This window comes from Myxocyprinus asiaticus, chromosome 11 (assembly GCF_019703515.2).
Source record: "Myxocyprinus asiaticus isolate MX2 ecotype Aquarium Trade chromosome 11, UBuf_Myxa_2, whole genome shotgun sequence".
Taxonomy (NCBI): Eukaryota; Metazoa; Chordata; class Actinopteri; order Cypriniformes; family Catostomidae; genus Myxocyprinus; species Myxocyprinus asiaticus.
Window position 1 is genome coordinate 27,245,742 of NC_059354.1, and position 12,220 is coordinate 27,257,961.

Sequence of the window (12,220 nt, forward strand, 5' to 3'; positions counted from 1 at the left end):
TACTAACAAAAAACAAAACCTGTGGCCTTTTAAATCACTTGTGGTAAAGGGGAAATATGAGCGCTGGTGACAAAACCTCCCACAAAAAGAGACATAAATAGCACTACCGAGCAAGTGTACTGTTGAGAAAATCTGGTTGCCTTGACCACACCATCACAATGCATGCATACAACTATTTATTGAATCCAGGCTCCATGGACCAGAAGAAAAGAAAATTGAACACTGTTTCCACACGGGCACAGAAAGTCCCCACAACAAAGAGATTTTGACTTTCACCACTTCTAGATGGGCCAAGCCAGAGAAAAATACAGTATAACCCACAAAAGAAGCATGACAGTAGGAGTTAAAAGGCACACTTCAGTTAAGTATACCTGTTTTAATGGAGACAGATGGGAAGTGTTCAGACGAAGACTGATGATTGAGAGAATATGTTTGTATTTACGCACATCAATAATTAGAGCAAAAGATGCAAGATTTGGGGTCGGTGCAGTTATTGTTCATCTTTATCTTATATTAATTTTAAACTGCATATATTAAATGGTCGGTGGGTTGTGGAAATGAACAGTCGACTATTTTGTCTTAATATTATTATGCTGGTTTCAAATTCACCTGACTCCAATTGGATGCATTTCTCTCCCAATCTTACATAAGACACGTTCTTGTGTTTAAAGGAATATTCCAGGTTCAGTACAAGTTAAGCTCAATCGACAGCATTTATGGCATAATGTTGAGTACAACAAAAATTTATTTTGACTCATCCCTCCTTTTCTTTAAAAAAAGCAAAAATCTTGGTTCCAGTGAGACACTTACAATGGAAGTGAAATGCGCTAATCCGTAAATGTTTAAATACTCACTGTTTCAAAAGTATAGCCACAAGACATAAACAATATGTGTGTAAACATGATTTTTGTGTGTTAAAATCGCTTACTAACCTTTTCTTTGTAAAGTTATAGCCAGTTTTACAACTTTGTTACCATGACGATATAATGTCAATAAACCCTAAAAAATTTTTTTTTAAAAACTATAAAATGATGATTTAAACAACAGCTCAAATAATACACAAGTTTTAACAGAAGTTAAATGAAAGTGCTTTAAAAAATTATAAGCTTCACATTTCTGTGTTGAAACCCTCCAAAAATTGGCCACATTCACTTTCATTGTCCCCATTAACTTATATTGTAAGTGCCTCACTGTCACCTCGATTTTTGCTTTTTTTTTTAAAGAAAAGGAGGGATGAGTCAAAATAAATTGTTGTGGTAATCAACATTATGGCAAAAATGCTGTCGATTGAGCTTAACTTGTATTGAACCTGGAACATTCCTTTAATAACAGCTAGACTTAGTACAACGGAATGGAAACTGTGCAAGAAGTGTCACAATGGCCATCTGAATGTATCTGTCTGTAGTGGCTTTTCAGCAGATACATTTATAGACATAACGTAACTTCTCAGAGAGGGTTTCATAGTCTGTACAGATTTAACTACAGTTGTGTTCAAAGAAATAGCAGTGCGTTAATAAAAGTGAATAAAGTACAAATATTTTTTAATAGCTTTTATTTCCATATTTCAAATGTAGTGGAAAAACATTACACATTCAATTCCAAATCAAAGCATTAACAAATTTGATCAATTCTGCGTTATTCTTTTACAGGAAGCAAAGAAAAGGAATATTAATCTGTTCAAAAAAATAGCAGTGTCGACATTTTCTCTTCAAGCTCGATATTTAGTTGCATAACTATTGTTTTTGATAACTGCTGCGTATCTGCGTTGCATCGAGTCAACCTACTTCTGGTACCTAGAAACAGGTATTTCAGCCCAGGATGAACGAACTACATTCCACAGTTCCTGTGAATTTTTGGGTTTTGCTTCAGAAAGAAGTTTTCAATGGGGTTGAGGTCAGAGAATTGAGCTGGCCACTCTATTACCTCAATCCTTTTTGTCTGGAACCAAGATGTTGCTCGCTTACTCTTGTGTTTGGGGTCGTTGTCTTGTTGAAACACCCATTTCAGGGGCATTTCCTCTTCGGCATAGGGCAACATAATCTCTTCAAGTATTTTGATGTATTCAAACTGATCCATGATCCCTGGTATATGATAAATAGGCCCAACACCGTAGTATGAAAAACATCCCCATACCATGATTTTTGCGCCACCATGCTTCACTGTCTTCACAGTGTACTTTGGCTTGAATTCAGTACCCGGGGGTCGCCTGACGTTTTGTCGATGACCACTACTCTCAACAGTCCACAGAATGTTACACCATTTCTCTTTGGGCCAATCGATGCGTTCCTTGGCAAATTTGAACCGATTCTGCACATGCCATTTTTTCAACAATGGTGCTTTACGGGGGCTTCTTGCTGATAGCTTAGCTTTGATCAAACGTCTTCTGACTGTAACAGTACTTACAGGTAATTTTAGATCATCTTTGATCTTTCTGGAGGTGATGATTGGCTGAATCTTTGCCATTTTTACTATTCTTCGATCCGTTTTAACAACAGTTGCTCATTTTCTTCCGCATGTTTCAGGTTTTTGTTGCCATTTTAAAGCATTTGAGATCATTTTAGCTGAGCATCCTATAATTTGCTGCACTTCTTTATACATTTTCCCCTCTCAACTTATCAACTTATGAATCAAATTACGTTGTTCCTCCGAACAATGTTTGGAATGGCCTATTTTACTTAGCAATTCAGAAGGAAATATATTTTATAACAATGTGTGAAACATTTGCTTCCCTTCTTCCTTAATAAAGGATAATTAATGACACCTGTTTTTTCACAGAATTAATGAATTCTCTAATTAAACTCCACACTGCTATTATTTTGAACACGCACCTTTCAATGAATGAGTCAATTACTCAGAACAAGCAGCGTGCATGTCATGACAGTTGGGTCTGTTGTTTTAATATTACACTACTACATCTACAAGTAAATTATTTGCAATGCAGAAATACAACTAATAACAGTGGTTCATCTGGTTACTGATGTTGTACTGCTATTTTTTTGAACACAACTGTAGTTGACCTCTGTGGCAGCGGGGGCGTGGTCAAGCATCTCTCCAGAGAGAGAGAAAGCGGTAAGGGCGCTTACACCTGAGCCAAATTATGTCTAACACCTGTCTCTAATTTCAGTGAGCACGGGGAGAGCGGCATAAAGAGGGCCACGCAGCACTCAGAGAGGAGAGAGTACCTGGGCACTAGAGACCTGATTGAGAAGCCAAGAGCTTAGTATCGTAAAGATGAGAGTTGATTTTTTTCTGAAGTTGTTGTTTATGTTTAAACTGAGTTGTTGAACACGCTGAGAGCCCTGAAAGAGTGCATTTGCTGCAGTAGGGAGAATAAAACGCTTACCTGAACCAGAGAATCTGCTTCTCGTCTCCTCCTTTAACTAAGAAGTCTTACAACCACATTAATCGATAAGTCCGTTGTTGCACAACTAGTCAACCTTCCTGACCCATCCCTCCACAAGATTAGTACATACATTCTACCATGAGTTGCATGAGTTCCAAACAGAGGTCTAATCTAATTATTCACTCTTTATCTTAGTCTGTACCAGGATTACTCCAAATCAAAATGAATACAAATGTCTCAGGAAAACAACAGATTGCAACACTCATTTTAATCCAGTTCATCGAGGCCGCACATTCCTTGCCTTTATTCATGGGAAAGCCATCCTGATATTCAGAGAGGGAAAGCACTAGACAGAAACAAGTATGACTTAAGTGAGAATGTAAAATAAACTGAACCACATCACTTGGCCAGGGTGTGGTGCCCACAAAGCAAAACCCTGCGCTTTGGATTCTAGGCACCCTTGTCTTTTATTACTCTAATAGTAAGAGAAAGGAGCAGCAGGAACGTCGCTGTGGAGAAGGAACAGACTTGGTGGCACTATAGGGATTTAGAGTGTCACCACAAGTTTCACTTTAACAGCTTCTTGGTAAGCAGAATAAAAGATGAATGGATTTTTTTAATGCTGCCATTCAGTAAAATTTTGATATTATGTTTTACCATTGTGCTAGTTTGCAGATTAGGTATTTGGAAATTGTACAGAGTCGTTACAATATTTCTTTGGTTTTAGCAAATAATTCGCAAAATTCATCACCTTTACCAGAGGTTCTCTAATTTTTCAGACCAATTACCATGTCCAGTCAAATCAGTCTGTTACTATTTGCGTACCACAATGGCAGTTTTAGAATGTAGGCCATATTAGGATCTACAGTAATAATACACTCACAAAACTATATTTACTATATTTGAACGGCAAAATCCCTTGCAACTTTAAAGAAACTCTTAAAGACACATTGCTTCCATGAGTGCTTGACTCAATGTCATTAATGAACAATTATATATAATTGTATGTATGTATACACTGGTGGCCAAAAGTTTGGAATAATGTACAGATTTTGCTCTTATGGAAAGAAATTGGCACTTTTATTCACCAAAGTGTCATTCAACTGATCACAACGTATAGTCAGGACATTACTGATGTAAAAAACAGCACTATCACTATTTTTGATCAAATCTAGACAGGATAAATGAAGCTTAACATTGTCTTTGTGTTTGTTTTTGAGTTGTCACAGTAAGCAATAGACTGGCATGTCTTAAGGTCAATATTAGGTCAAAAATGGCAAAAAAAGAAAAACCTTTCTCTAGAAACTCGTCAGTCAATCATTGTTTTGAGGAATGAAGGCTATACAATGCTTGAAATTGCCAAAAAACTGAAGATTTCATACAAAGGTGTACACTACAGTCTTCAAAGACAAAGGACAACTGGCTCTAACAAGGACAGAAAGAGATGTGGAAGGCTAGATGTACAACTAAACAAGAGGATAAGTACATCGGAGTCTCTAGTTTGAGAAATAGACGCCTCACATGTCCTCAGCTGACAGCTTCATTGAATTCTACCCACTCAACACCAGTTTCATGTACTACAGTAAAGAGAAGTCTCAGGGGTGCAGGCCTGATGCGAAGAATTTAAACTTTTGAAACAGAAAAACAAAAAGAAAAGGTTAGAATGGGCAAAGAAACACAAACATTGGACAACAGATAATTGGAAAAGAGGGTTATGGATCTTAAACCCATTGAGCTTTCGTGGGATCAGCTAGACTTTAAGGTGCATGAGAAGTGCCCAACAAGACAGCCACATCTATTGGGGCATTTCCACTGCACGGTACGGCTCAACTCGACTCGACTCTGCTCGCTTTTTGGGGATTTTCCACTGTGGATAGTACCTGGTGTCTGGTACTTTTTTAGTACCACCTCGGTCGAGGTTCCAAGCGAGCCGAGCCAATACTAAATGTGACGTCAAAACCCTGCAGATCACTGATTGGCCAGAGAGAATCTATAAGCTAGACGGTAGGTTAGCTTACCCTTGTGCGTCGTCGAGCTAAAACAGTGATGTCCTCGCCTGTGCTTTGGTGTATGATTTCCCAAACTCTCCTGCTTTTTTTGTTTTTTTTTTTTTTTTTTTTGCAGTATTTTGTCTTGCTGCCGTCAGCCTCTTTTGAAACAAAGTTTGTCATCTTGCTGTGAAAAACAGCCACATGCCGAGAATCAAGAACACCATTCCTTCGATATCCTCCATTGCTCCTTTGTTGTGTGTTTGTGTCACGTTTAAGATGATGTCACGGCAGTAGAGACTGCGCAACTAAGACGATCAGCCTATAACCCCACCCACGTTGAGGCTGCACTAAACTGCAATGGAAAAACAAGCTCAGAAAAGTAAAGCGAGCCGAGTCGAGTCGAACCGTAACATGCAGTGGAAAAGTGCCATGTGGCAAGTGCTACAGGAAGTGTGGGATGAAATATCACCTGAGTATCTGGATAAACTGACAGCTAGAATGCCAAGGATCTGCAAAGCTGTCATTGCTACACGTGGAGGATTTTTTGATGAGAACTTGATGAGAGTTCTGAATGTTTTTTTTTTTTTTAAATTGTAATAGTACATTTTCACATTATTAATGTCCTGACTATACATTGTGATCAGTTGAATGCCACTTTGGTGAATAAAAGTACCAATTTATTTTCATAAGAGCAAAATCTGTACATTATTCCAAACTTTTTGCCGCCAGTGTATATATATATATATATAAACATATTAATTTATTTCATTTTAAAACTAAAATTTAATTAAAAAAAATAAAAAAAAGTTTTTGAAATTTATGACTTGGACCAAATAATAAAGAAAAGCAGTCAATAAGTGCCCAACATAGATGGGAACTCCTTCAATACTGTTTAAAAAGCATCCCAGGGTGATACCTCAAGAAGTTGGTTGAGAAAATGTCAAGAGTACATGTCTGCAAATTCTAGGCAAAGGGTGACTACTTTGAAGATGCTCAAATATAACACAGTTTTGATTTATTTTGGATTTTGTTTAGTCACAACATAATTCCCATAGTTCCATTTATGTTATTCCATAGTTTTGATGACTTTACTATTATTCTAAAATGTGACTGTCGGAATTTAAAATCCATAAAATAATAGAATTATATAAAGTAATACAGTATATATATATATATATATATATATATATATATATATATATATATATATATATATATATATATATATATATATATACAGGTGCATCTCAATAAATTAGAATGTCGTGGAAAAGTTCATTTATTTCAGTAATTCAACTCAAATTGTGAAACTCGTGTATTAAATAAATTCAATGCACACAGACTGAAGTAGTTTAAGTCTTTGGTTCTTTTAATTGTGATGATTTTGGCTCACATTTAACAAAAACCCACCAATTCACTATCTCAAAAAATTAGAATATGGTGACATGCCAATCAGAAAATCAACTCAAAACACCTGCAAAGGTTTCCTGAGCCTTCAAAATGGTCTCTCAGTTTGGTTCACTAGGCTACACAATCATGGGGAAGACTGCTGATCTGACAGTTGTCCAGAAGACAATCATTGACACCATTCACAAGGAGGGTAAGCCACAAACATTCAAGCTGGCTGTTCACAGAGTGCTGTATCCAAGCATGTTAACAGAAAGTGAAAGTTGAGTGGAAGGAAAAAGTGTGGAAGAAAAAGATGCACAACCGAGAGAACCGCAGCCTTATGAGGATTGTCAAGCAAAATCGATTCAAGAATTTGGGTGAACTTCACAAGGAATGGACTGAGGCTGGGGTCAAGGCATCAAGAGCCACCACACACAGACGTGTCAAGGAATTTGGCTACAGTTGTCATATTCCTCTTGTTAAACCACTCCTGAACCACAGACAACGTCAGAGGCGTCTTACCTGGGCTAAGGAGAAGAAGAACTGGACTGTTGCCCAGTGGTCCAAAGTCCTCTTTTCAGATGAGAGCAAGTTTTGTATTTCATTTGGAAACCAAGGTCCTAGAGTCTGGAGGAAGGGTGGAGAAGCTCATAGCCCAAGTTGCTTGAAGTCCAGTGTTAAGTTTCCACAGTCTGTGATGATTTGGGGTGCAATGTCATCTGCTGGGGTTGGTCCATTGTGTTTTTTGAAAACCAAAGTCACTGCACCCGTTTACCAAGAAATTTTGGAGCACTTCATGCTTCCTTCTGCTTGCTGACCAGCTTTTTAAAGATGCTGATTTCATTTTCCAGCAGGATTTGGCACCTGCCCACACTGCCAAAAACACCAAAAGTTGGTTAAATGACCATGGTGTTGGTGTGCTTGACTGGCCAGCAAACTCACCAGACCTGAACCCCATAGAGAATCTATGGGGTATTGTCAAGAGGAAAATGAGAAACAAGAGACCAAAAAATGCAGATGAGCTGAAGGCCACTGTCAAAGAAACCTGGGCTTCCATACCACCTCAGCAGTGCCACAAACTGATCACCTCCATGCCATGCCGAATTGAGGCAGTAATTAAAGCAAAAGGAGCCCCTACCAAGTATTGAGTACATATACAGTAAATGAACATACTTTCCAGAAGGCCAACAATTCACTAAAAATGTTTTTTTTATTGGTCTTATGATGTATTCTAATTTTTTGAGATAGTGAATTGGTGGGTTTTTGTTAAATGTGAGCCAAAATCATCACAATTAAAAGAACCAAAGACTTAAACTACTTCAGTCTGTGTGCACTGAATTTATTTAATACACGAGTTTCACAATTTGAGTTGAATTTCTGAAATAAATGAACTTTTCCACGACATTCTAATTTATTGAGATGCACCTGTATATATATATAAAAATTAGAATAAAGAATGAGTGTTTCAAAAATTTTGACCGGTAGTGCATATATATATATATACTGTATTACTTTATATAATTTTATTATTTTATGGATTTTAAATTCCGACAGTCATGTGGTGTACCACCTGGATGCTCTGTTTACCGCTGGTGGGACACCTACAAATGTTTGAGAACTACTGACCTATACTACAGGATTGGAAGCTGGAAGTTTGTGATTTCACATGTTTACTCCAAACAGATGATAAACTTGTCAATCTTTATCATGGAATGCACATCTAGTTTCCTTCAGCACTTTCAGAATACTGTGTTCCTGCCTAGAAAATGTCTGCCATTCAATTAGTGTGTCTCTCACACACATTAGTGTTTTCTGATTGGGAGATCTGGCATGGGCAACCCAACAGACTTTAGCACTAGTGCCAAAGGGTATGTTCCATCGGGGGAAGGGAGGAGGGGGTGCTCATCAATCTGAGATGAGTGCTTTGGCCCTCCTGTGCAGGGTGGTAAATGTGCAGAATGGTAAAGTGGGATAGAACACCCCTCCTGGGAGATGGAGACTAGCCATATGGCCTTCTGGCTGTACCAGTAACGCTATCATGGACAAGGACTTGAGCATTGACACACAGAAACACACAAGCAAACACACACATTATGGTTTATATTGGGTCCTCTTCATGTTGCATCCTGTTTACCGAGGCCTTTCATTGAAGGGTTTCAAAATTGGCTTTATTTGTTAGTCTCATTGAAAAGGAACTTCAAAAGGAGGAGTAGTCCTTTGCCTCTTTATAGAGGAGTGGCAAAGAAATGTGAGTGATGTGCAGGAGACCACGGGTAATGTGGACCTGAGTAACAGGGCCCCTCACTGGATGGGGTCCCCACAGAAAGGCTATTTTGATAATCCATGATATTATAATCCATTATACCATTATATAGTATTATCATGCTATTGGCAGCATGATAATAATGTTGCAAGACTCAATTATCCATCAGTAAATATGGGGAGTTTGCCTTATTTGCTCAATGTCTCCTTGTGTTAACTATCTCCCCATAATGAAAAAGTAGTATGGTCTTCTAGTCCGGTTCAGCCAGGTGTTCAGAGTAAACTCGACTTGTGATTGGTAAATGACTAATTTCAGGCATGAAACTCTGAACAGGGCAAGCTGATAGGTCCCTTGACTTATAATAGTGTAGCCAATCAACTTGTGTACTCTCTCTTTGCCAAACATTTAATTTGCTCAGTTTTCAAGAAAGACAGTTTCACTGCAGTGCGCTGCAACAGTTTTCTCGGAAACCCTCCCCTCCCCTCTCCAGCTCCATCTGTCTAGATCTGCTACATGGAGGATTGTATTAATGTCTAATTGTGCAGCAGCACTTCATACATGCTTAAAAGGTTAGTTCACCCAAAAGTGTAAATTCTCTCATCATTTACTCACCCTCATGATATCCCAGGTGTGTATGACTTTCTGTCTTCACCAGAACACATTTGAAGAAAAATATGTTAGCTCAGTAGGTCCTTAAAATCCAAGTGGTGATCTGACTTTTGAAGCTCCAAAAAGAACAGATCGCTTTTGGTGTAAAAAATATCAATATTTAAGTACTTTTTAACTCTAAATAATCATTTCCGGTATTTGCGTTATTTGCGTGTGACGTAATTGCATTATCACATGAGAACTGATGCATGTGCTACACACTCGTAAGAGCAGCGCTGTTTACAACCGAGTAGGAGGAACGATGTTTTAGAGTTAAAAAAGTACTTAAATATTTATCTTTTTCACACCAAAAGCAATTGTATCGCTTTAGAAGACATTCATTTAACCTCTGGATTCGTATCGATGGCATTTATGCTGATTGTCTGTGATTTCTGGAGCTTCAAAAGTCTGATCACCATCTTCTTGCATTTTAAAGATCTACTGAGCTAAAATATTTTTCTATTTTTCTTCAAGTGTGTTCTGGTGAAGAAAGTAAGTCAAACACCTGGTATATCATGAGGGTGAGTAAATGATGAGAGCATTTTCTTTTTTGGGATTTTTCATGTCTTGTGTTTTTCTAATTGTGCAGCAGCAGCATGTCCACATGCTTAACTATGTATGTATGTTCTAGCAGTAGCAAGTATCGGTAGCAGCAGCATAGCAGATCTAGTCCACCAAGACCTATAACCTATTAATATGTCATACCCACATTAACATGCTAAATCTTGTTTATGCAAAAGAGTTGTAATGACTGAACTTACTTAATGGTTAGAAAATGAAGTCTAAATCAGGCTTTCAAAAATGAAAAGTGTAGAGAGTGAAAGCAGCAGACTACAGACCAGTTTCTTGAAAAGTTCGGTCTTATGTTCCAAAACTATGCAAGATAGCTAAATATCATCAGATATTTAGACAGCCGTGTAAATGTCAGTCCTGTTCAATTCAAGACAGTGTAGAGATTTCAAATTTAAGGTCTTCATTGCACTTGCATCAGTAGTCAAGTGAGCACAAGGTTTTAGACCCCATCAGAAATTTGTGAAATGTTTGCACACATTCTGAAGCTGACATATATGAATGATGCTCAGATCATTACAGGTCACAGAAATGAAAATAAACCAAAGATCTTATGAGTGAATTTGAAAATTAAATCCTGCAGCTGAGGTCAATTTGTTTTGTTTTTTTACAACATTCCCATCTACTCTCTCCTCACTTAAGCTCCTTAATGCCATATATTTCATGCAACAGTTTTGTTTTGGAGGGGTGTGCAGTGCATTGAAATCCTTTTGTACATTAATGGTAACTGATTGCTGGAGGTGAGCAGTCTTCTGGCAAGTTAAAGGTGATGTAATTTTTATATACTTTCTCCTATCTCAACTTAATATCCAGAGATAACTATAAGTAAGCCATTTTGTAGCATTTGTTTGAGCAACCTGCTCAGCCTGACATAGCAACACTAGCTCAACCAATGCATCTGTTTGGTCCGATCAATGGCCAAAAGGGGAGTGTTCTGGAAACCTGTTGGAAATTAATCATTATTTTTGGAATTTATTTTGGTGATGCTGGTTGCACAGAAATGACACACTCAACCTACTGTATATGACTTGTGAAAAACTACCTAAGATCAATAATGTCTCAGAATAGACTCAGAATCTTGGCACTCTCCTCAACTAGAAGCCAATTAGCTAATGAGGTGGACTTCAAATATATTATTGGTGAGTTTGCCAACAAGAAAACCTAATGGCCTTTAAATGTAGGATACATGTACAGTAGACGGCATGCAGTAGCTGTACCAAGCTGTACACCTATCTAAATTTTGCATTATTTTTTAGTAATTTAGGTGTTTTTGACTTCAAGCTATAAAATACTATTTTATTACCTTAAAACTTAATTACAGTAGATTATTTGCTATTAACGTATGTTTACTTGTTAATATTTTGTTAATGTTGATAAGTTAATAATTTGTGCATTAAATCCTCTTTTGTATATATATATATATATATACACACTGTACATTTATATGGGGCCTTAAAGTTTGTATGTGCTCGGCACCCAACTTGTGGTGCTACGCCCCTGATATTGTGTATGGATGAAGCAAACGTAACGTCTTTAACGTACCTCCTCAGGTGGTGAAAGAGCAGTTTCATGGTGTTGTGGTTGGGTTTGGGGAGTTGATGGATCAATTTCTTCATTGCTTGAACCTTCTGTGTGGGCTCCTTAATTTCTGTAGGCAGGGAAGTGATGATGAAATGTTTTGATTTCAGTATTGCTCCATTTGAACCTTCAGGTTCACAGGAAAGTTAATGTCTTTTCCATCACTTTTTCATTAACATAGCTCATCTAGCATCAGATTTTTCCCTAATACTGCATTATTACCCATTTCTCTATTAATTATATAGACATGCTTGAGAAGGCCACATTTAAGATTAGCTCCATTCCAAAATGCTGATTTACCACAAAGGTAGAATGTAATCTTACTCAGTTTATCTGATTATTTCTTGATACTTTTGATACCCTAAAATGTAATTACAGTAGTTTTAATTTCTTTAAAACTTGTGTAAAACATTTTCCCATTTCTAAGCCATCAAAAAG

The 12,220-nt window shown here is 37.4% G+C and overlaps 2 protein-coding genes across 5 annotated transcripts in view; one reads left to right on the forward strand and one right to left on the reverse strand.

Annotated features, from left to right (window-relative positions):
* The window catches only part of LOC127448118 (glycosyltransferase-like domain-containing protein 1), a 125,966-nt gene that overhangs the window by 91,457 nt on the left and 22,289 nt on the right, over positions 1 to 12,220 (forward strand). The gene's annotated exons all lie outside the window — the stretch shown is intronic.
* Positions 1 to 12,220, reverse strand: part of LOC127448120 (rho GTPase-activating protein 15-like) — a 63,511-nt gene that overhangs the window by 11,020 nt on the left and 40,271 nt on the right. For all 4 annotated transcript variants that reach the window (XM_051710433.1, XM_051710431.1, XM_051710432.1 and 1 more), the window contains one exon: positions 11,747 to 11,852. In XM_051710433.1, coding sequence (XP_051566393.1) covers positions 11,747 to 11,852 — 106 coding nt within the window. The remainder of the gene's footprint in view (positions 1 to 11,746; positions 11,853 to 12,220) is intronic.